Raw genomic sequence first — 23048 nt, 5'->3', positions numbered from 1 at the left:
GGGCCTGCAAATGAACTTACTAAAGAAATGGAAGAAATCAACATCACTAGCATCCTCAGCAGCTCCATCACCAGCTATAAGAAGCAAATCAGTTTTACAGGCATTGAGATTTCCAGTGATAATATTAACTGCAGTGACTTGACTATGAAAACTCATGAGAAAATCAAATGCTTCTTGAGAAACAAAATGTCCAGGATTATCGGTTATTTCACAATTCAGAACCCCAGTAATGTAGACCACTACTCTAAACTGCTTTTTCCGTTGTTTTTTATGCTGGTCAATGTGTTTTATTGGGCTTATTATTTATATTTTTAGTAGGAATGGGTTTTCGTGTTCTCCCACTTCAGTGGGAAAGGAATCCTGCCAATGGTCATCTAGGTATCTAACCCCAGTGAATCCAGCATAGACAAAATGTTCTGTGTTTCCTGAGGTCTGGAGCAAAAGAGTGGATGGGGTATGTGAGATGCAAAGTCTTCATGCTTCAGCATTAGCAACAATGACTGTGGACACTTGCTTGTTCAGCCGAGTGGCTTTGCTGGGCTCTTGGCTGGTATGGGCTCTTCATTCCAGCATCCAGCTTCTCTGGCCAGGGATGGATATGTAGGACTGCATGTGGCAGTCCACAGATTACTAGAGGTAGCAAAATTATCCTGATAACCTGAAGTGGATTGGAACCTACCTTCTTGTTCAGATCTCTATGAGGATGTATGATTATAGCTGTTCTGTGTTTGCCAGAGATAACAGTAGCAGAGAGACTGTGACTGCCATCTCAATAGCTCCTCTGTTCAAATAAGTGAACCCAAAGGCAGCAGTGTGCTGTGCGCAGAGGAATGGCTCCCGTGCACGGTACTTCCCTGTCCCGGGGGTGATGCAGTGCCAGAGCAGTGATTTCAGTAATGCTGGCAGCAGCAAAGTTGTATGCCTTGCTGTTTTTAATACCTGGCAGACTCGGTGAGGTAATCCTCATTTGCTGAAGTTACCCATCCCTGAGACAGATGGATGGGCTCTTCATTTGTAAAGATGTTGTTGTTGCTGTTGTTTGTTTTGCTTTTTTTCCCCCCCAGAGTTTTGGGTACAGAGTCTATGGGCAACAAAAGCCTTTTATAACACATCTCACACTCTTCCTGTTGCACTGCTTACTGTTGTGCTGCAGTTGAGCAGACTTCACTCCCTTCCTTGTCTTCCTCACAAATAGATTGTTCTTCATCCTGGAGAGTGCCTTCAGCCTTCACTGTTATAAGTAGCCCTTGTTTCTTGTCAGTCCTGCAAGAGGGGCCAATTTGCTGTCCCTCTTTATATATGGTTCTGCAGCTGTGGCGAGTCAGCAGCTTTGTTGGGTGAAAAATCCATGAGTGGGGATAAAGGCACAATGATCCAAATCAGCTTTTTCCTCTCTATTTAAGTCTGACAAAGTGTTAGGTTTCTGCAGAAATTCATATCCTAAGCAAGCTGTGGAAACTGCCAGTTGGCTTCACTTACACTGCAACTAACAGGACCGAGAGCTCTGTTATAGAAATAAATGAGATACACCCCTCAAATGCTGAATGGGAACCAAATGGCACTTGGTACTGTGTATCTTCAGGCTATTAGAAGGGTCTTCATTTCCCGATTTTAAAATCAATGTTTTATGGCAGACTTTTTTCCCTCCTTTTTGGTTCATGCAACTTTCATTGCTTTGAGAGTATCATCTTGCAGTTTTGTAGGCAAAACAGTAATTGCCTGTAGTGGCTGCCAGTCAGCAGGAGTTTGGGCTGAACGAGGTCTCTCAGCATGCAGTTTATATTCTAGTCTCATGCATGCAGGCGTCTCTTACTGGGACTTGCTATAGAAGGTGGGCAAAGCACGTGAAACTATAGATTATTATTTTTTTTTTACTTTAATAACTTTTTATTGAACCACCTCACCACGCTATATTGTGAAGGATCTAAGCCACATATTCATAAATCATAGATTTTACAAAGAGCAGCACAAAAAGACAAAGGGGAACAGACTTACAGTGGCAAGTGAATAAACACAAACTCTAATAATGAAATGTTGGCTTGTATATACTGGCATTTAAACTCCATTCCATAAAATGTAATAAAGTGAATATTGGTGATATGAACACAAACCCCCAGAGAGATCCTCTATTAAAAAAAAAAAATCATTGCCTTCTTACTGTGTCAATTTCTTTCTTTAAAACCCAACTAAAATGCCCTTGTGCGCTCCGTAACAGCTGCCAAATATTAATGTTAACAAAAGGAATTTCTTTGTACATTATAGCAGAAGACGTATGAATTGCCTGAGCTGCCACTCTCAATGCTTGCTTTCCATTGATGCTGCTTTTCTATTTTACTTTTTTATTATTCTATGGCTTTGAGGTTGCTCAGGACTGGTTCTAAGTTACCCATCTGTGCAGCAAAGTGTCCTTCACAGACTGGGAACAGTGAAAGGCATGTTGTCTTGAAAAGCATCAGCTCTATCTATCTGCTGATTTTTAAATGCATAGAGGGAGGAAGAGAAAATGGTAAGGTAAGAGAAGAATTTTTTTTTTCAGTGCCATATGAAAATATTACTAAGAAGCTACTGGAGTGGACAAAGAAAACATCTAACTTAAAAAACAAACAAACTCAGTATATAGAAAGTATGCGTTCCTGCTTTATTTGCTCTAATAGATCATTTTTACTACTAGTAATGGACTTTGCTGCATTATAAATATTACATCACATGTTTGGCTGCTGTAACATGAGGTCCTACGTCTGTGGCCTGAGCAGTCCTGAGGCCAATTTCAGCAGTCAAACCCACTCTCAGCAAGGAATAGATAGCAAAAGTACGAGACAAAGTAAGTAAGCCACCTATGCTTCATCTTACTGCAGGTACTACAGGTTGGGCATACTGGAGGGACCAAAGTTCATTTTTGCAATTGCACATTCTATATTGAAGCAAGTCAACTCAACTTCCCCAGTACCCTGGAGTAGCCCCATGTTATTGCTGGTATTGCTGTGGTCCCACATATGGTTCTTGGTGGAGACAGATGACCATCATGAGCCCATTTTTCTTCTTCAGAGCGGTCAGGATGGTGCACTGCATGATCCTGTCCCTTTCAGATGTTGTCTAACATAAGCTAGAAGCACCACTAAGTTCAAGATGGGAGACTTTCATATTCTGATAGATATATAGTACAGTGCAATTTCTGTTTCTGGTTTCCAAAGGTAAGCCCTGATACCTTGACAGACATCAAATGGAAATCCTCCTTTTGCACAAAGAACTGCTATGTAACACGTACACTGCTGGTGAGAGCAAGGCCACAGGTAAGCCCTGCACACAGGCTCTGGTTTGCTTAAGGGGCCAGCCTTGTTGTATGCTTCATAGGGAACAAGAGGAGTTCTAAGCAGCAGCCCACTCTCTGAAAGATCCCTGGTCTCCAAGTTAACCTGAGCTGGGAGCTGTTTCATCTCCCACTGCTGGACAGCACTGGCACCACAGATGTGGAAGAGCTACAGGACCCAATATCTGCCCCTAATATTCCCTGTTCTATCATGGTGCCAATTTGTTTGTGCTCTTGGCCAAATGGAAATGTATGAAGGAAAAGACTGACCTGCTTTTTCTGAGATGATTTTGCAGGGATGGTCTGGTTTGCTATAGCCTTTCCTTACAAGTATTTCCTGAAGCCGTAACTTTTGGATTTTATTTTTTTTTAAATAAACATTTGCATGCACTTCAAGCCTTTGCAGAGAGATGGTTGTGAATGCATTTATAGAATCCTTTAGGTTAAAAAAGACCCACAGGAAAACATGCTGCCTTCAGGTGATGCAAATGCTGTATCTGGTGCAACCCAGAGAAAAATTATGCCTTAAAGTATGCTATGTAGAGTTGTCGTAGCTAGTGTGGACCAAAAGCAGTCAAGCCACAACAGCATCAAGTATTTTGGGGATTATCTGACTAGTTTAAAATATGAAACCACTGTACTATAGAGAAGGGTTTGAACAGATTACCACAGCCCTTGTCTAGTGCTAATGTGTATGTTAGAGAGTAACTGACTGATACATACATATCATCTTCAAGTGCATCCCAGCGTCATCCTGCTTCCTTCCACATCCCCCACCTTTGTTTTTCCCAACTCTTCTCGTGCCCTCTTCACCCCAGCACAAGCAGGTCCTGTGCTGCAGCAGCCAGCAGCCTGAGCTTGTAGATTATTTTTGCATTTTCAGGAGGATGATGTGTTCAGCTAAGGAATCCTATTGTTTCAGAACATGTGGTTTACATTATGATTTCTGAAAGGTATTTCTATACATATATGCTACCATCCGCTGCTTGCATTTTTAAAAGGTTAATTCCATCTCAAACCTATTAATTGAATGAGTAGCAGAAAGCACTTATTTGCTTATGGCATTTAGTGTCACAGCACACAGCTAGCTAGAAAACCATCTTTCCTTGCAAAAGCTATATAATGCTGGTAATTAGCAGAGTTACGCTCCACATTTTCAATGAAATAACTTTTCATTGTTTTACATTATGATCTACTGTTAAATCTAGAATCAGAAAATGGGCTTCTTGTAAATCTGAGGTGAGTATTAAGTCTGTAATGAATGTTTCTTACTTTCGAGTTCTGTGTCCTAAACAGTACAGTTCTCAGGAAAGTTCCTGTGGTCTAAATCTGTTTTCAGTTGTCATGCTAGATGAGCACTCCAGAGAATTCAGTTTTGAACTGCAAGCTGCTTTGTTTGGAATAAGGTATCTGTTATGTCTAATTTTCTTGGTTAGGTTAATGCAGATGCTTTTGATTGCAAACAAGAAAGCCTTATTTTGAAAGTATACACACAAAGCTAACATATGGGTGATCGTTTCTCCCGATAAGCAATACTAACAGAAGACTTACGAACTGTGAACTCAGAGAAGGAAAGCGAATTAAATTTTAGGTGTTGTGGTGAAAATGTTAAGTCACAACCTGAAACAGTGATTGAGCACCTGGTGGGAAGGCAGGGCCAACCCAAGGGAGCTCAGGTGCAAGCAGTACACCTGAGTGACTGGAAGGGGTGGAGCCAGCATCCACCCCTTCCCAGACCTCATTGAAGGGTTGGCAGTGAGGGCATCTCTTGCTGGAGATTCCTGCCAACATGAGGTCTTCCAAAGGTAAGCAGCTCTTTTCCTTCATTTCTGTATCTGTGGCTGCTGCATTTGGGCTTGTTCTCATTTGCTGTAGCCAAAGACTTTGCCACCCTGCTATTATCATCCCATCATAGCATTACAGGCTGTATGGGAACTGTTGAATCATGGCCTGAGCCTCTGATTGACCACCTGAGGCAAGCGCTGAGTCAGCTGCAGGGGCACAGGTAAATGCAATTTCACCTGAGTGACCAGAAGGGGTGGAGCCAGGCTGCACCCCACAGAGACCCCATTTAAGGGCTGACTCCCAAGGAGAAAGGATCTCTATCTGGAGATCGCTCCCCTTGGAGCCTTTCTGCGAGCCCAGGACATGGGTAAGCTCTTTATTTCATTACTCCTTTGTAAATGCGATAATCTCTCTGATCCCATACCTATTTACCTTACAATCTGTATACCTGTTTGCCATACAAGGGCACAAATAACTTTTTTTTCATCTCCAAAAAGAAAGGCCTTTGCGCAATGACAGTGTACTGCACAAAGATTCCAGATAGTAAGCAAAGTTGTGCATATACTAGCACAGTTTTGACACAGTAGAGATCTCCAGCACAGAGAGGTCGTGAGTCCCATCAGCACTGTATCTAGGTACACCACGCAACTGCATCTGCTCAGCACTGAGATGTCCAGAGGCAGAACCTGACAATGCACCACTCTGCAGGTCAGTGAATCTAGAAGCTGTCTCTTTGTTGTTGTTTTTTTGTTCAGCATGTTGTGGGCTGTTTATTTTCACACTGCAGAGGCCCTCTGTATTGTAGAAGGCAATTGCCTGTACTTGTTTCCGTGCTTTTTGTAGTTACATTGTTTTACAAAACACAGAATAGAATACTATACTATTAAAGACCCAAAAAGCAAATTCATAAACTTCACAGGACATGGAATTAAAGCTCTGAAAGTAGGATGAGACCATGGTGATCTCTGGTCATTGCTGTAGGACTAAGTTCTCCCACTAGTTCAGAATTGTAAGGTTTGTTCAACCTTTGATTTATTGAGTTTTAGTCTTTTGCCCACCTGAAATGTATTTTAGAAACACTTTTCTTCCTCTAAAGGAGGCAGTAGGTTTTGCTTTTTTCCCAGCTCAGATTTTCCCAGAGGTGTCCTCCTGTTTTCAATTGGCTTTCCCCAGCACAGCCTAGCTCGAAAGCCTGAAAAAGGAGTGGGTCTGTTTTCTCACAACACCGTGGGGTACAGGAGAGGAGTCGGCGCTATTATACTACCATGTCTTAGAAAACTTTCTTTTCTACTCTGCTGTCATTATGAGCAATCCACTCCTGCAGCATCAATAGATGCCATTAAGCTGTCATGTTCTATAAGCAGAGGTTTCCAGCTAACAGGAAATCTCTTCAAAGCAGATGTAGATTTGTCAGATGTCATCAACTGTAATGTCAAATGTAAGACCAGACCAACTCTTCAAGAAGCACTTGTGCTTTCAAACATCCATTGTAGCAAAACCATTCTGACTTCAGTGCACGTCAGGTGTTTGTGCTCACTATCTCTAGCCACACTGGTTAGAACAAACTGAAACTTCTAAGAGTGTTTCATCAGTCTCAACAACAAAAACACAAACTAAAGTACACCCTGCTGGATAGAGACAAAGACCATTTGCCCTGCCAACTCAAACAGGAAGCCAGCTAAGCAAAAAAGAAAAAAGGCTGGGTGAAATCCTGAGCCCATTTAAGTTAATGGGAGTCTGGCTATTGTTTTAAATGGGCTCAGGCTTTTCCACAATTCTTAATTCATGCAAATTTTTCACTCATCATATTCCCCCCACTGTTCCAGGTTTCCAGCTTTCATTAGGAACACATGTGCAAATCGAAGCTATCACAGATAAGCCACCCAGCTTATTGTGACCCTCAGAAATGAGAGGAAAGTAGCTGGGACTAGTGCTGGGCTTCCAAGGCACGGCAAGTCCCTACTCCTAGCCCTGCACCATCCCGGCCCTAGACTATATACGTTACTGCAACACTGTGAGTGAAGGATGTGGGGCTGTGCTGGTGCAGAACCTGCAGGTGAGCATCCCTGTAGCCTGGGTGGCCCAGCCAGATGCAACAGGGAGCAGTATTTCCCCAGGAACTCCTGACAAGTAAGAAGCAGCAGGAAAGAAAGGCCTTGCTGGAAAGGCTGAGACCAAGTTCTTTGCATATGCACTTCTCTTAGGTTTACAATGCAGGTAGGCTTTATCTGGCTTCTGTTCAGATTCCAGGGAAGGGAGGCCTTTGGTTTGGCCCTGGCTCTGAGCATCAGGACTCTGAGGCTCCATGCACTGCCATCTCCATGTAATGAATACCACAGGGATCTTGCTTTCTAGGAACTCGCTATACAGCAGTCCATGAGAGAAATTAGATGAGGAGTGATCTCTGGAAGCACAACCCAGTCATCCAGCATATGCACACCTGTTTGTCAATAGGCAGCACAGCAGGGATCAAACAGCAAGAGGAAACACTTGTGCTCTCAGACCTCCTTCCAGTGGTAAGTGCTGCCTCTCTCTGTTTGTCTCAGGCTTTGTCTGCTATGCCTACCCACACTAAAGTTTCCTCCTGCCATCTCATGCAGCTTACCTCCTGCTGCTATGCAACTCCCTGGTACCTATGCTGCCCCAGATCAAAGCCTCTCCCCCCACACACAACATGCATATCCCTTCTGAAGGTGAAAGAAAACCCCCAAAGTCTCCTCTCTCTGCCTGCTTCTAGGGATAGGTAGTTTTTGCTAATGAGACTTTCCATTATAAAGTTTCCATTGCTTTGGAAAATATTAACTTTGCTGGGTAGATCAAACAGGCCCTGCAGTTATAGTTAGAATATCCTCAAGATTTAGTTCTCAGTAATAACAGGGCTAAACCACAGCACAGCCAGAGGCAAAAACTATATTATTTGAAATGAAACTTCTCATAAATATCCAGCTATGAAGTCATTTTGTATCAGCTGCTCTTATATAAACTGGACAAGGCAAACTGTCTCCTCCTCTAAAGGAGACTTTCACAGCAAAAAGAAAAAAAGAAAGAGAGACAGAAAAAGAGCCACTAAGCCTGCATTAATCCAACCCAAGCTTTTGGTGCTTGAAAAGTGCCAGCAGGAACTTCTTTTGTTACTGCAAGTTGAAACTTGATTGCCTACAGTTATCAACAGCGATGATGCTGAAGTGTGACACAGCAAAAATCTACAGGCAGCCACTGGTAGAGACAGATCTAATGAGTCAACAAAAGCCTTGCCAAAGCCTGAGATGAACACTATCAACTTTCAGGCAGGCAACAGACATGAATTTTATTTTTTACTAAGTGAGATGTAAGAACTAGAAATAAGCAAAAATCATGATCTCCCATTTTAACCTTGCAAAGATCATAATTAAAATATATGTTATATTATTAAAATATGCAAAATTTATAATTTAATTATACAATTATACAAGCCTTATAGTCTAATAGCCCCATGGTATGTTTGCATATTTGTGAACAATTGCTTTCTTAAACCTCACAGTAGAATCATTTACTTGATGCTGGAGAATAAGTTAATTACGGATATCCTGCCTTTGATTAATGGATTTAATAATCATGTTACAGTAGAATTAACTTATTCTTCATGTGCTTACAGCACTAATGATGAGATTCACGAAAGCAGTGTGTCAGCAAATAGGATCAGCACCAAAGAACACGCTTGGAGATCGCAGGATTGCCTGTATTGCTGTAAGTCAGCATTTCTGCTGGGAACCCCACAAACAACATCCAACTATTTTTTGCCTAACCTTTAGCCTAACCTTTTTTTGCCACTCATTTCTATAAAAACAGATACTGTTTTCAAGAGAGCTGAACACCTTAACTGAAGCTCAATGTTGAAAACTGTAGGAGAAAAATGATCCTATGAGACTGGTGTATAGTATTGGATCATACGCTACAAAGACATACTTAATGGGCATAGCTACCTCTTATCTGCTGCTACCCATCATAACAGTCATCTTGAATGCCGCTTTTATGTGCATGTGCAATAACGTATAAGGTTTCCTAGATAGAAACATGTTGAGTCAGCTAAGAAACCTCGAAAATGGGTACTTAATACATTCTGGGAGATGGAACACTGAAGTTTTCAAACTGAACTTCAACTGTTTAACAAGAGGTACCACTGCAGCATTGAGAGAATAGAAAGGGAACATCACTACTTGGTATTTTGCTATTATGCCTTACAAGGTTCCTGTGCATGTCTGTAGAAAACAGATTTGAGAGTCTGGTAGGAACCAACTTCAGAAACCCTTGGTTGAGTAAAACTGCAACTGACACAAATAAATACAAAATGAAGATCTACACCACATTTTGCTTGAAAAAGCAGTACTTCAAGAATCACTAGCAACGGGATTTCAAATTGCATCAGCCATGTACCTCATCTATTACTATGCAAAGTAGAATAAAGCAATACAACTCAGCAGCTTAGCATAACACTGGCCCCAAAAAGAAAGCAGGAAATGAATAGGAATACAATTTCCTTAACAATTCACTTACAGGAATTATTTTGTAAGATCTTGCTGTGTCCTGGTCGAAGATGCAGTCCAAGCATACAGGAAGGACTGGGTCATCCTACCATGTCCCTTTACTGCTCATCTCCTGACTCAGGTATTGCTCCTTCTGCAGGATGCTGGTAGAACTCAGTATCCTTTTCATGCCATGTGGAAAGGCTTAGGAAAAAAAAAAGAATAGAGAAAGAGCGATCAGTGCTACTTTACCTGCTGAGGCTCAGGAGACATTACTTTTGTTCAACCCGGCTGTTAATGAAATTATTTACCAAACTACTCTTACTGCGCAGCTGATGTTGAGAAGTTCCCTTCATGCACTGCAGTTGCTTACCTCCTCCCCTCATTATCAGATGGTGGAGGCCTCAGGTGCACTGCTCATCAGCTCTCTAAGGGCACTGGGGTGTGGGGCCCAAAAAGGAGACCATACTGCAGTGCTTGTCTTGCTGTTCCACCAGCAGTGTCGATCTACTGCTGCTTGTGTTTTGTTTTGGAGCCAGGGAGGAATTTAGAACTATGATAATTCAGGACTTAATGCTTTTTTCCACCAAAGCAAGCTTCAGGGCTGAGAGACAAACTGAAATAATACATATATTCTCACTGAACTAGATGTGACGATGCTTCAGATGTGCCACTCAAATCCAGCTGCGCATCCACCTTTTTCCTTGCTCCCCCTTTCTCCCATTTGCTCAGACTCTGCCACATATCCATCCTGGGTAGCAGGGAGTTAGAGCACTGTTCTCAACTGATCACAGCTGACATTGCTTATGGAAGACATTCACAGGTGCCAATGTGTACCTCATGTACTATGTTGTACCACACTATTTCACCCCCTCCCCGCACAGCTTGTTCCAAGTGAGCTCAGAAATCAGTGGTCAAAATAACCTTCAGCTGCAGATCATTACCAAGTGGCAGCTGTTCGAGTAAGGCCTCAGGTATGTCCAGTTCTTATTTTGTAGGCTGGATCCACCAAGACCTCAGATTACATTACTCACATAAATGCACAAAATACTTTCAAGGATATTTATGGGTTTCTTTAATGCTGGGGCACAGAAAAGTACTTGCTGGTATACTTATGTTTTGCAGCCCTCAAATCACATTTCTTGTGTCATCTGAAATCTGGGGAGAAAACTCTCCAACTTCAATGTGGTGTTAGAAAGCAGCATTCATTTATTCCTAATTATACGTACCGGATTATTTGACAATCAAGTGCACCCTCTCAAGTTCTACATTTAGAAAGTTAGGATACATTGGCATGTATATTCATTCTTTTCCAGGAACTCATTAATATAGGCTAATGTCCCTCTGGGTAGTGGTAGTGGTCTCTGGTGGTTGCAGACCACTCAGTTTCTCCTCGTTCTTCCATCATCAGCTTCATCACAGTGACTTTTGGCTGACCTTTAGCTGCTTTTCCCTAGTTTGGCAAATTCCTACTGCGTGTTATGCCAGAATGAGCAACTTTCTATCTTAGTGTATTATAACCCAAAATAACATATGTGAAATCCAAGAAAAAAGTCCCTGCACATGGTGGATGCAAAGATGAAAGTAGTCTGTTGTGACTCCAGTGCTCCTGTGAACCAGGATCACTGCAAAAAACAAAGCTGTCCACACACACCAAGCAAGGCGAAATGGGAAAGTTTTAAAGCTAGCACTCATCAATCCCTTTTGCTAAACTAATATATTGGTCCTTAAACTAATATACTGATCCCTATTGCTAAACCAGCCTATACCACTTGGAAGAAGATGAGCAAAGCTCAGTCTTAACGCTGGCAGTGTTGGCCTGAAGATCCTCCTAGCTTTGGCTTCACTTTGTATGTAGTTTCACCTCCACAAACATTTTTTACTTTATATGAGTCACAGCAAATCCTTATCCACAGCAAACTCCTTCCCTACAGCTGCAGACACAATAAAATAGACAGTGATAAGTAGATTCTATAATGCAAAACTAAATGCCCAATTAGAATTTGACAAGGAAGTGTGAAATAAAACACAATAAACAGCATAAGAAAGTGGGACAAGAAATCAATTTCCCATTAAGTTCATTGGTTATTTTTTTTTGCTGCGTCTCAATGTCAAAAGCATCGATTACACACATACCGTACTCCTTTAGAGTCTGACTCTGTTTTCAGAACCAGCATACAGTACAGAAAATGAAGTAGGCCAGGCATCACTCAGCATTGAAAAGGGCCCTGTAGGTTGCTCCAGGCTAGCTTTAAGAAGTGTTCCACCAATGTTGGGAAATTATATGCAGTCTGGGAGAAGGAAGTGATCTTGAACAACTTGAGGCATGAGGCATGCGCGGTGTAGAAGGTACAAAGCTGAACTTGGGAAAAGCGATGGATGTGTTTTGGATGGTAAGTAAACACATTTCCCCACAGGAATTGCCTTTATGGATGCAGCTAGAAGGTGTAAGCCTTGTAGGACAAAATGCATCCCCCGTGGTGCTTAAGTCAGAGCACCATGGATATAAAGGGAGTGGAAAAAACCTACTTGTATATAACATTTAGGACAAGTACATCTAAGTGTGATTTCTCTCTCATTTACTCTTTCTTAACAGCGTCTTATGCATGTGTCTTGAAAATGTTGCCCTGAACTAACAAACACACAAAGACGTTACGTTTGTAGGCAGTAGTAGTGAGCCGTGTTTGCAGACTCTACAAGTCCAGCATGCTTCACCTCTACTTCCAACAGATAGTAAGATGCATCCCACTGAGCTGCATGTACTTTGAGCAGTGGCAACTGCAGTTTCTCGGGACTGTGAGGAAAAGGGACTTTCTAGTATGAGGCAGGATGCTAAAGAGCATGCCTAACTTGTCAGATCTATGCAGAAAAGCACAACACTTGGTTAGAAACAACTGCACATCTATCTCCCTATGTCGGCAGAAATTTAGGCACAAATGAAATGGAGAAGAAATCACCGTAACTTCTTTCATCATCCTTCATGAATCAGTGGTGTAAACACATCTTAAGAAATGGAAGCAGAAAAGTGCTCTGAAAAAACAAGTGACGCATCTAACTTCGGCAAAACCTTTTTCTGGTACGTCTGAAGATGCTGCAGCAGCTTGCTTATGTTGGCGCATGTCCTACATCACTCGGACTTTGTTTCAAGAGCCAAGCATGTGGACTGCGTTATTTTGGACTGCAAACCACGGACACCCATAAATACTGAGAAAAAGATAAATGGACAGAGAACAATGGGTTCTTTACTGGGTCTAAGCACCCATCCTCTCAAATCCAAGACTTCAAAGTCAGTTTCAGATGTCCTGGCTTGTTCCTTGCTTGTAAAGAGCCTGTAAGTAAATTACTAATTCAGAAACCTCTAGATAAGATCATTAAAGGGTGAAATCTGGTGCTAAACCTTGTTCTAGTCTCTAGAGTACCAGCTGAGCTCCAGGGTGCTGGTGCTACTTTCTATCCACTTTTATCTTTCTTTTTTTTAATCTCTTTCAAAATAAAATACTCTTACTGGTTAATTTCTTCATTTTGCACTAACTTACTCTGTTCCCTTTTCCACACAGCTGCAACATAATGTTGTTTCAGTAGAGCAATGCTTTGCAAATTTGGCTCAAGGAGACAATGAGCAAACAGCTTTTCAGAGAGCTGTCAGAAGGGGTAGTTTGATTTCCGTGCAAGCAATATTTGCATTCCAAACTGCATTAGAGAAAAGCTGGTGGGTTTGTATGCATTTTTATTATCAATTCCAGATTAGGAATCTGATGCTAATTTCTTCTTAAAGCCTGTGCTTGCAAGAGAATTTATATTCTAAAACAAAAAAGGATTGTGACGTTTTTCTCTCACAAGCTCTTTTTTTTTTTTTTTTCCTGGCTTTAGTCCAAGGACCTTTTCTGCTTGTTCGTTACATTCTCAAGATGAAGCCCCCGGTGGTTACAGCAGTGCTGGTAGTACTGGTGCAGGTTTCTCAGAGTTTCCCTGCCTTGTACCACCGAGGCTGGTGGAGGCTCTTAAAGGAAGGAGATAGCTGCGGAAAATGTGATTTGGCACTTTGCTCTGAGCCAAAAGACTGTCTGGCTGGGACTGTAGTGGACCATTGTGGCTGCTGTTCTGAATGTGGAAATGTGGAAGGTCAGATTTGTGACCTGGACCAGGGCAATCATTTTTATGGGCAGTGTGGGGACAACCTTGAGTGTAGGTTGGATGCCGATGAAGCCAGGTTTGGTGAAGTCCCTGAACCCCAGTGTGTGTGCAAGTCTCAAGAGAGCATCTGCGGATCTGATGGGAAGACCTATGAGAACATCTGTCAATTCAACAAGGCTTATGCAACTAAAAGAAATATCAGCATGAAACATAAAGGACCGTGTGAATCAGGTAACCTGAACAGAGTTATTTTCAAACTAAAAAAGATGCAATTCTGATTTTGCAGTATGTTACTAGATGCTGCAGTCTTAACTTAATTGAACTAATGCAGCATTTTTCTTCCAGTTATCATTTTGTTGCAATACTAGTTTGTGTTGACTGTGGTTCAGTAGCTAGTACTTAATCTTGTGTGTAATAAGCCTCTGCATTTTCCTAGTGGATCTTATATCACATGTTAACTAGTAAGGCACAACTCTATGGACCAGATTTGCACTGAAAAAGCAGGATATGAGATACTTTCTACAAAAATTCTCTGTGTAATTGGGAGTAGATGAACAGATAAAATAGTTTGGGAGGACTGTGCAAATTATTATGAGGACTGACATGATATTGAAGCAGTGATGACAAAGCAGACTTCATTCACATGTATCTGTATGTATATATAGAGAATGGTGAAGTAGAGGAAAAAGGAGATAGGACTTAATTAATAGATGTATGTATGCTTTTTACAAAAATGTCCAAAGCAATCTAATTAATGAATCATCAAATCTAGGTACCTATGAAATAGAAATCCATGTATTAGGATAAAATCAAGCAGAAACAATTTTATTAAAGATACTTACAGTGAATACATGCTCCTCCATGGTGATTGTTAGTGGAAGGACTCCTTGTCAGGTTGTAAGAGGGAATCTTGTCTCCTGCTCATATGCTGCTCTCATTATTCACATTACTCCTGGGCACCTTACACCTAAATCAGGTGATTACAGAATGAAAGGGAAGAAGTTTTTTTCTTTAAAAAAGAAAAGGTAATTAAATATTTTCTCAAATATCAGTAGAAGAGGCTTCTGAGTCACAAATAGGTCATACTTGGGAATCCAAAATTGTACCTCTGGCAAAGGTCCGCATATGGGAGTAACTCAGGTGCATGTTACCCATTCCTTGTTGGCAATCTATTGCTTACAATTTAGACCATATGCTGCGCTCTTATATCAAATGGACACTGGATATTGAATACTTGAAAGGTGATGAGTAGCTAATACCAGACTTCTTGTTTTCTCTAGTCGCAAAAGAAGTATCTATTAGAGAATCACTTATTTGCCATTATGGTATTAAGCTGGGAAGTAAGACTTGCCTGTAGAGACATTGAGGAAACTCAGTGCACAGCAGCTCATAGTATGACTGAAAGCCTGTTTGCCCTTAGGTATGTTTTCATATCTGGCATTAAAATAGCACTAGTTCTTACAACATAACCCTTTCAGGGACGTTTCAGTTGGAAGCACCATTCAAATAGCAACTAATAAGCCTGTGTGCCTGAACACCTTAAAGCAATGTTTTGTTCTAATTAATAAAACAGACCCAGCCAAAAAGCTTGATTTGGCCTTGGAGCTACCTCTGAGGTGTGTAATGCTGCTCATTAAGCACGATGAACAAGAAAAGCTCCTCTGCACAGAGGCATCACCCCCAGTGTCTTTTTTACTACTTCCCTTGGTCCCCAGAAAGGCTGGACCCTCTCTCCAGAAATACTGAGACATTTATTAGGATGACTCAGCGTACTGAACTGCACAGATGCCTGGGCATATGCTCATAACCATCTCAGTGCTGTGCAGAGTTTATTTAAGAAAAATGAGGGCCTGTCACCTTGGCTCTTGCAGAAAGAAGCATGCAGCTGGTGTACGAGCCCAACGGCAACTGCACTTGGGCCTGTAGTGTGCTGGGCCAGCAAGGGGCCAGAGCAGCAGTGCTCCTCTTCTCACTTCTCAGAGCAGCTGCTCCTGTGCTGCTTTTTGTAGGCTGTATTTAGGACCTGAAAGGAGCTTGGGCCACAGAGCTGCTACCATGTGGGCACCACGTTTTGGTCCTCCATAACAGCCCCCGCTCCTTGCCACTGCAGCTACCTGAAGCATGCAGTGGGCATGTGAAAGTGCACCGTGATTTAGGCTATTTCATGACAGTGGCTGACAACAAAAGGCAACGGGGAGCCTGGCTCCAACAGCAGCAGCCTCCTTGCTATGGCACTCGCTTTCCACTGACTCCAATTTGCATGAGAAACAAACACTGAACACTGTGGGGTTTTGGTACCAATCTATAAATATAACCTTCAGTCAACTCCAAGTACTTTGTTTTGCTATTTCTCCTTCAAAGCATCTGCTGTTTCCTATTGATGCCAAAAGGATTAATTGTATACAGCAAGCAATGAATAAATAAATAACAATAAACTCCTTTCATCAGAAGAGCACAGCCTTTTATCTTTCATCTCTAACCAGAAAAAGGGGAAGAAAAAGGCCCAGCTCCCTAAAGTAGCACTGAAAGAAAGCCTTTCTCTTTCTAAATGCTAGTTTTGATCGGTTTATCTAATAATTTACCAAGGTTACTAAGTACAGTGATTATATACAGATTCTCCACGCTTAATCTATCCCCATTCACAGCCTTCCTGCTGATAATTTAATGAGGTAACAGAACCAGCAGAGCTTCTCTTTGTAATTAGCCGTATCACATAATAACATAAAATTTTAAATTAAACATATAAAGTTAAAAACAAGCAGTAATCCAACGTTTAGAGTAAAAAGAAACAAACACAAAAAACCCCGAATCCACCCAGTTTTCTGCCATTTTCATCAAATCACATCCAGGTTAACAAAAATGGATCCAAATTAAGGAACAAAAACCTGTTATTACACAATTCTTTTGTCTGGTGTAGTTAAAGGCAATTATGAAAGGTGAAGCAGTATTTTGACTTTCCCTGGCTTGTGGGCTTCTGGTTTATGTATTCTGTAACACAGAAGGGTAGTTTGCAACTGGAATTGTCCGAGGCAAGGCACAAGTGCTGTGCATTCACTTCTGTACACGGAGGCAGCAGAACGCTGTCTATAATTATTAAGAAAAACTTATCTGTTTTAAAAAACTGGTTATCACACCAGCAAAGACTTGTTCTTAAAGACACATTTTTGCAGAACAAGCTAACAAACACCACGTAGATGTGCATGGGAGAATTTGGCTGGATGCAAACTCTGAAACACTCAGTTAGGAAGTTTGTAAACTTCTGGTAAATTGTGACTTCATCTCTCTGCGTTAACACACAGCAAACTGGTGTTGTAAGATGCATGGGGTTTGTATTATTTGTAAAATATAAAATAAAAGCAATAATTAAACACAAGTGTAATGGCCCAGAAAATAATTAAAAAAAAAAAAAACCTACTATGAACGAAAAGAGAGAAGGAAAACATACCTTAGAAAGAAAACATTTCTCACTGACCACAAGTGGATGAGAGAAAATACAAAGAGATTTCCAAAACAGTAGAGTTGCAGTGAGAGTAAACAAGTTATTTTCCTCTGTGCTACTAAATAACATCATGTCCTGCTAAAAGGGAGTATGCTTAAACATGCTTGTAGACAGATATGCATTTGAAGAGTTCCTGAACGTATCAGGTGATGGTTTAACATCTTCAAATCCCTAGTCTGGCTCCCTCTCGTGGTTGTTGATAGCTTTTCTTTAGGAAAAAAAAGTGGAAAACAATAATTTAAAGCAGCAGTAAATAAATGGATAAGGAGGATGAGCGTAAAATAACAGTAGGAAGCAAGTAAGTGGAAATCTAATAATTTCACTAAACTCAAAACCTTATAAAATAATTAGATTTCATTTACTTTTAATACTTATGTCTCCTAACACAAGGAAATCAGTTGAAATTGATACCAAGTGAGGATAAATGTGAAACCCACGAATGGTGTTACTGAGTTCATGGGTTACATAGGAAGACGAGGCTTTACAACAAAATAAGTTCAAGGCGATGCACCCACTAAACAAGTTTTGATAAGCTAGTCATCTCAGTATTTCATCTTTTAAGCTAACCAAAATGTAACAGCAATTAAGAACTATTATTCAGGATAAAGATGTTTTGTGATGGTCTGCTATGGAATTTCTTGTGCCTTCCTCTGAAGGTCCGGATGAGTTATTGGCTGCCAGACTGACAGGCCTTGAGTCTAGTCCATAATGGTACAAACTGAACTTTGATCTTAACTTTCATGACCATGTGCACAAAGAAAGGACAAGCAGGTCCTTCAAAATAAGTCTTTAAACTACCTCATCACACTTCAATGCGACGTGAAGTTTTCTGAGATTTAAAAGCTGCTTGGAATCATGTGGCTCTTCCAAATGTGTGAGGTGGGAAAATTACCTACAACAAGAACTGATGTTACATCCTTATGTGTTGGCTTTTGCTCACGGTCTCCTAAAGCAGTACTGTTGGGTCTTTGCAGCTCCTGTGATTTCTATGCCACCTCAGGATGTCCAGAATTTCACAGGCAACGATGTCATTTTTGGCTGTGAGGTGTCAGCCTATCCTATGCCACACCTTGAATGGAAAAAAAAGGGGAATAAAATGTTTTTACCAGGAGATGACGCCCACATCTCAGTACAGGTAAAAACTGCATTTTCTGCATCTTACGGTTTGGAATGGGGAGTAGGGGAATTCATCAGTGAATTTCTCCCACAAGATGCAATGCTGTTGCCGTAAACAGATTTCCTACAAGGGCCCTATGATTATGTTATGGATTCTGATTTTGGCTAGTGCAGGGATCATTACTGTGGCAGTGCAAGCAGAATGAATAACAGGGTGGGTACCATCCATCCTGCTTCAGGGAAAGGGAAGATTCTCCTTATGCAGGTGTAGTTCTGGAGAAACTGAATAGGCTACCATGTAAAAGAAGGTACACTGAGAAAGATGGCTGTGGGCAGCTATTTTTCTATTCTTCATGCAGAAGCATCATTCTGGCAGATACCTAAAGTTCTCCTTTGCAAGATGCTGTTTCTGGAGACGTGCCATCTGGGTCCAGTCCCTGAGGTGTTCAAAAGGAAAACAAAGAAATTTGCTCATTTTATATGGAGGATATATGTTTTAGTCGACAGGGAAAGGGTAGAGTGGCATTGGTATGGGCTTTGAGCATATGCAGAAACAGCCCAAAAGTTTAAGCTAAAATTAAATCAAAACACTAATTGTTTTTAATGGAAATAACATTCTGGGGGAGAAAAGCTGACAAAGCCAGAAACACTGGAAGACTGCAGTAAGAAGGAGTCTGTACCAGCATGTCTTCTCTGGTGGACAAAGAATCTGAACAGACTACGACAAATCTAGCTTTCTGGATACACAACTGAAAAGCAAGAAGATCCAGCAGACATGGAGCATGACCTGAACAAAATTATAGATAGAAAAAGCATAGAAAGAAACTAATGAAAAGTATTAAGAATCAAAGTTATTTAGAAATGTATTCAGAGACAGCATGAATGTGAGTGGAGTTAGTGAACTTAACGGTTGCTCAGACACAGCAGGGCAAGGAGCCACATCCAAACAGTGGTCAATTTGGAGACTAACCTGAACCCTGTTAACTTGTCTCATCAGGTCAGAGTGAGCATGAGAGCATCTCTGTTAACATTTAGCTGATTTGTACTTGTATTACTTGGTTGGAAAACAAAGCCCCCCATTAAAAGGCTTTGGCAGGAGTCAGTCAGTGGAAACTGATTTTGACTAATTATGATAGCTCATGTTATGTCTGTTAAAGCTTGGATGCTGAGTGTCAGCTTGGCCCCAACTCAAATGCCACTCTTATCCTAAAGAAATTGATGAGCTTGAGAACAAGTGGCAGTGCTTTGAAACTGCAGCAAGAAGTGGTGCCAGGACAAGAGAGGGAAGGACTGCTGGGAAGCAGAAGCAGAACAGCAATCAGAGCGCTGCAAAGGGCAGCAGTTTAAAGATGAAAGCAAGGAAAGCATGAACTGAGAGGCACAGAGACAACAAAAAGTTAGAACATATGGCAGCAGAATCAAACACAGAATCAAAGCATGATGGCAGGACATAGTAAACAAAAGCAACGTTTGCAATGATGTTTAAATCTGGCCACAATTATTTTTAGAAATATCCTCTTGCCTCCTAACTACCTGACTTCAACTTAATTTTGACTGTTTCTTCTCTCAGGCCAGAGGTGGACCTCAGAAGTACGGTGTGACAGGTTGGCTGCAGATTCAAGGCCTCAAAAAATCAGATGAAGGCATCTACATCTGCCATACCAAGAACAAGTATGGTGCAACATACGCCTCTGCGAGATTGAAAGTCATTGATGGTACGTTGTTCTCTTTGATTTTGTTTTGGGTTTGTTTGGTTTGGGGTTTGCTTGTTTGGTTTTTTTTATGTGAAGAATATAGAAAAGCTTCAACAGCCTGCAAAAGGTTTATAACTCACAAGTGCCTATGAATTCTGGAGGAGAAAAGTAGCAATGTGCTAATAGCATAATATTTTGCTTCTAATGATATCACCTTCCAGAAAAAAACAGAATGCTGAGGATTACAGTCATAGGTCTGGGACACAGTTGCATTATCCTCATCCTACAGAAGCCCTGAGCTGTTAGTAGAAGCTCTCATCCCAGAACTGTTGCAGCCGAGGCAGTCTTTGAACCACCAGTTCAGTTTATCTGTTTGCTTTTCAAAAAGTCAGGATTGAAGCTGTATCTTACCACTAAGAGTTTGGAAAGATAGAAGAAACAGTTTTGCTATTGTTCTGCATTGTGCCAGTCCTACAGGCTAACACATAAAACAATATGGTCCTGTTCACTCCTATTTACAACTAAATTAATTAGGATTCAATGATGTCTTGCTGTGCAGGTTCATCTTCTGCATTTGCCTTAACTGCTGGCAGTAGAAGTGCAAGCTATGACTATGAGGACTACTATGACCATTCTGACGATGAGGATGAGGAAGAATATGAATCTGGGGACTATGAAAATTGAAACAACTCTGAATAACAGTTTCCGTACATGCGCTGTCAGACACCTTTCACACTGTTATATTTACTTGTACTCCCTGTGCTGTAAGTAGCCTCTCTAATAACACTGCACTCATTTGTGCATCCCACCTTCCCGGAATTCAACTTTGGCTGAAGTATATCATGATACTTACCTGAAATAAGAACAGTTTGAAGTTCATGCATTTAGACTGTTAAATAAAAATCTTAGTAAGTAAAAACCTAGTAAGTGCCCTGAAAGGATCAAATTTTATATTAATTTTTAAAAATGTATATTATTCTGTAATTTCTTTAACATTTTTAGTTTTTTCTAGCAAAACAATATCAATAGTTAAACTAAATTTTTAATTTGTACCAATGTCCTATTTTTATTTATATAATGTACTAAGCAAATGATAGTTGACATAGCAAGAAGCCTAGCTTCAAAGGTGGCAGAAGTGACTTTCATCTTCTTAGTTCATAATTTCTTGTAAGCTTTAACAAGATTCTTCTTCTTCAAAACTGTGTACACTTAGACTCACCATGGGTAAATTCCCTGCCTTTCGGAGTGTCACTTTGTTTACTTTTAATACAAACATGAATAGTAGTCTTATGCAAGTCAGCACTGCTTTGCTAGCAATGCCCAGGAAAGGTTTCCTGTGCATCCAAACAGACAAACATACCCTTTGACTTCCTAACAGCTCCTGAGCTACTCCAGCAGCACCAGCTACTTCCCACCACGTGAGGCAATGGTTCAAGGTCTGGAACTGCTGTTTATGTTCTGAACATCACCACGTTTGGTGGGAATTACTGCAGCTTGAGGAAGGCAGCTGCTCCGTGGCTCAGCACATGCCCAGCAAACACACAGAGAACCAATAGTTATGAATAGCAGTAAATTAATGAGACACTTCAGTAACAAGTAAGGGAGCAAGAGTTCAGGCTCCTGCATTTTAACCCTCATTATTTGTAATCTTCTTTATCAAATGCACAAAAACACGCAGTGATTGCTGTACACACTTTGTAGAGTTTTTAAAATGTACATACAGCGCATCACAAACACCTCCATTAATGTTGTGCTGCTCTGTGCTTTCCTTTGCCATGAGACATTTTTCTTCAATATAAATTACATTAAGAGATTGGCTATAGACTGTGTTTGCCCTGAGGTATTATTGATCTTTGTACAGGTAAGAAAAGAGCATAGAATAATTTATTTTGGCTCAGAGTTCCTGGAATATTGTCCACTTACAATACAAACCACACGACTAGGTCATTGAAAAGATTAATTAGTTTTAATTAGGAGTATCAAATGGCTTCAGATTTAATCACTGATTTTGCTGTTATGGACTCTTTCTGGTCTTCTTAGTGTTATGTCTGGTAAGCTTTTTGTTTATTCACTACATATTGCTTTTAACAAAGAATTGTCTGGTAGGAATCACTGTATTTTTAAATGGATGATTGTTAATGTAACTATTTAATCTTCAGACATATGTTCAAGATCAATTGCAGTCTGTGTTGCAGATGAATGAATTAGATTACTACAGCACTCGCTAAATTGTGGCCATGCATATTGGCAGGGGATGGAACGTGGCGCAGCAAAATAATCTTGAAATCATTAGCCATAGAGACAAATGGTAATTCTTCAGGGCCTTCTGCCATTACTGATGCACAGTGAAAAAGAGAAGAAAAACCAACAATAGTTGAATGAGAAAACGTGTAGCAGAACTATATCCAATACCACACTGCAACTGCTTGGGTGGGTGGACTATGTCTATTTAAAAAAGCCTAACCTTTCTATAACAAAGCCTTCTAATTTAAATCCACTGCATTTACCTTTGCGGGTTTCTCTTTTATTAATATATTTAATCCTTACTTGTCAATTTAATTTAATCATTTCTTGTCAATTATTAGCTATGTCTTTCAATGGGAAAAGTGCATGTTAGGGAAAACCCTGATGTAATGCAAAAAAGAAAAAACAAACAAAAAGGAACACTGATAGGAACACATCGATACCCTGAGCATTTGCTAGTTCTGGTTTTGGGAGACTTTGTTTATATGCTTTATGTGCTATATATAATCAAGTCACATAAAATTAAATAAAAAAGGATGGAGAAGATTCAACCCTCTGTAAGCAGCATTGCAAAGGAACGGATCTGACTGTGAGTGCACTGCCTGCAGCAACAGATCTATTCACATAATGCAAAGTAACAGCAAATTGAGGACGTGGGCATTATTCCACCTAGCAGCAAATGAGACACAGACTTGAGCTGGAAACCATAGGGGAGGGAAGGTTGCAGGGAGGTCTCATTACTGAATCTGGTGCGGCAGATTTAAAAC

The 23048-nt window shown here is 40.7% G+C and overlaps 2 protein-coding genes across 6 annotated transcripts in view; both read left to right on the top strand.

Moving 5' to 3' along the window:
* GABRP (gamma-aminobutyric acid type A receptor pi subunit) overlaps nucleotides 1–5076 on the top strand; it is a 31417-nt gene extending 26341 nt beyond the window's left edge. For 4 of the 5 annotated variants that reach the window (XM_025155029.3, XM_046900496.1, XM_025155031.3 and 1 more), the window contains one exon: nucleotides 1–5075. In XM_025155029.3, the coding sequence (XP_025010797.2) occupies nucleotides 1–315 (315 nt within the window). In that variant the 3' untranslated portion in view covers nucleotides 316–5075. The other variant, XM_040647082.1, reaches the window with a different exon arrangement.
* Nucleotides 5077–13491: 8415 nt separating this feature from the next.
* Nucleotides 13492–22832, top strand: LOC769726 (kazal-type serine protease inhibitor domain-containing protein 1-like). Its single transcript, XM_040647083.2, has 4 exons — nucleotides 13492–13959; nucleotides 18202–18362; nucleotides 19914–20058; nucleotides 20597–22832. The coding sequence occupies exons 1-4, from the start codon at nucleotides 13503–13505 to the stop codon at nucleotides 20719–20721; spliced, it is 888 nt and encodes a 295-aa protein (XP_040503017.1). The 5' UTR covers nucleotides 13492–13502; the 3' UTR covers nucleotides 20722–22832.
* Nucleotides 22833–23048: the final 216 nt, after the last annotated feature.

This window comes from Gallus gallus, chromosome 13 (assembly GCF_016699485.2).
Source record: "Gallus gallus isolate bGalGal1 chromosome 13, bGalGal1.mat.broiler.GRCg7b, whole genome shotgun sequence".
Lineage (NCBI taxonomy): Eukaryota > Metazoa > Chordata > Aves > Galliformes > Phasianidae > Gallus > Gallus gallus.
This window is presented reverse-complemented; position numbering and strand designations above follow the sequence as displayed.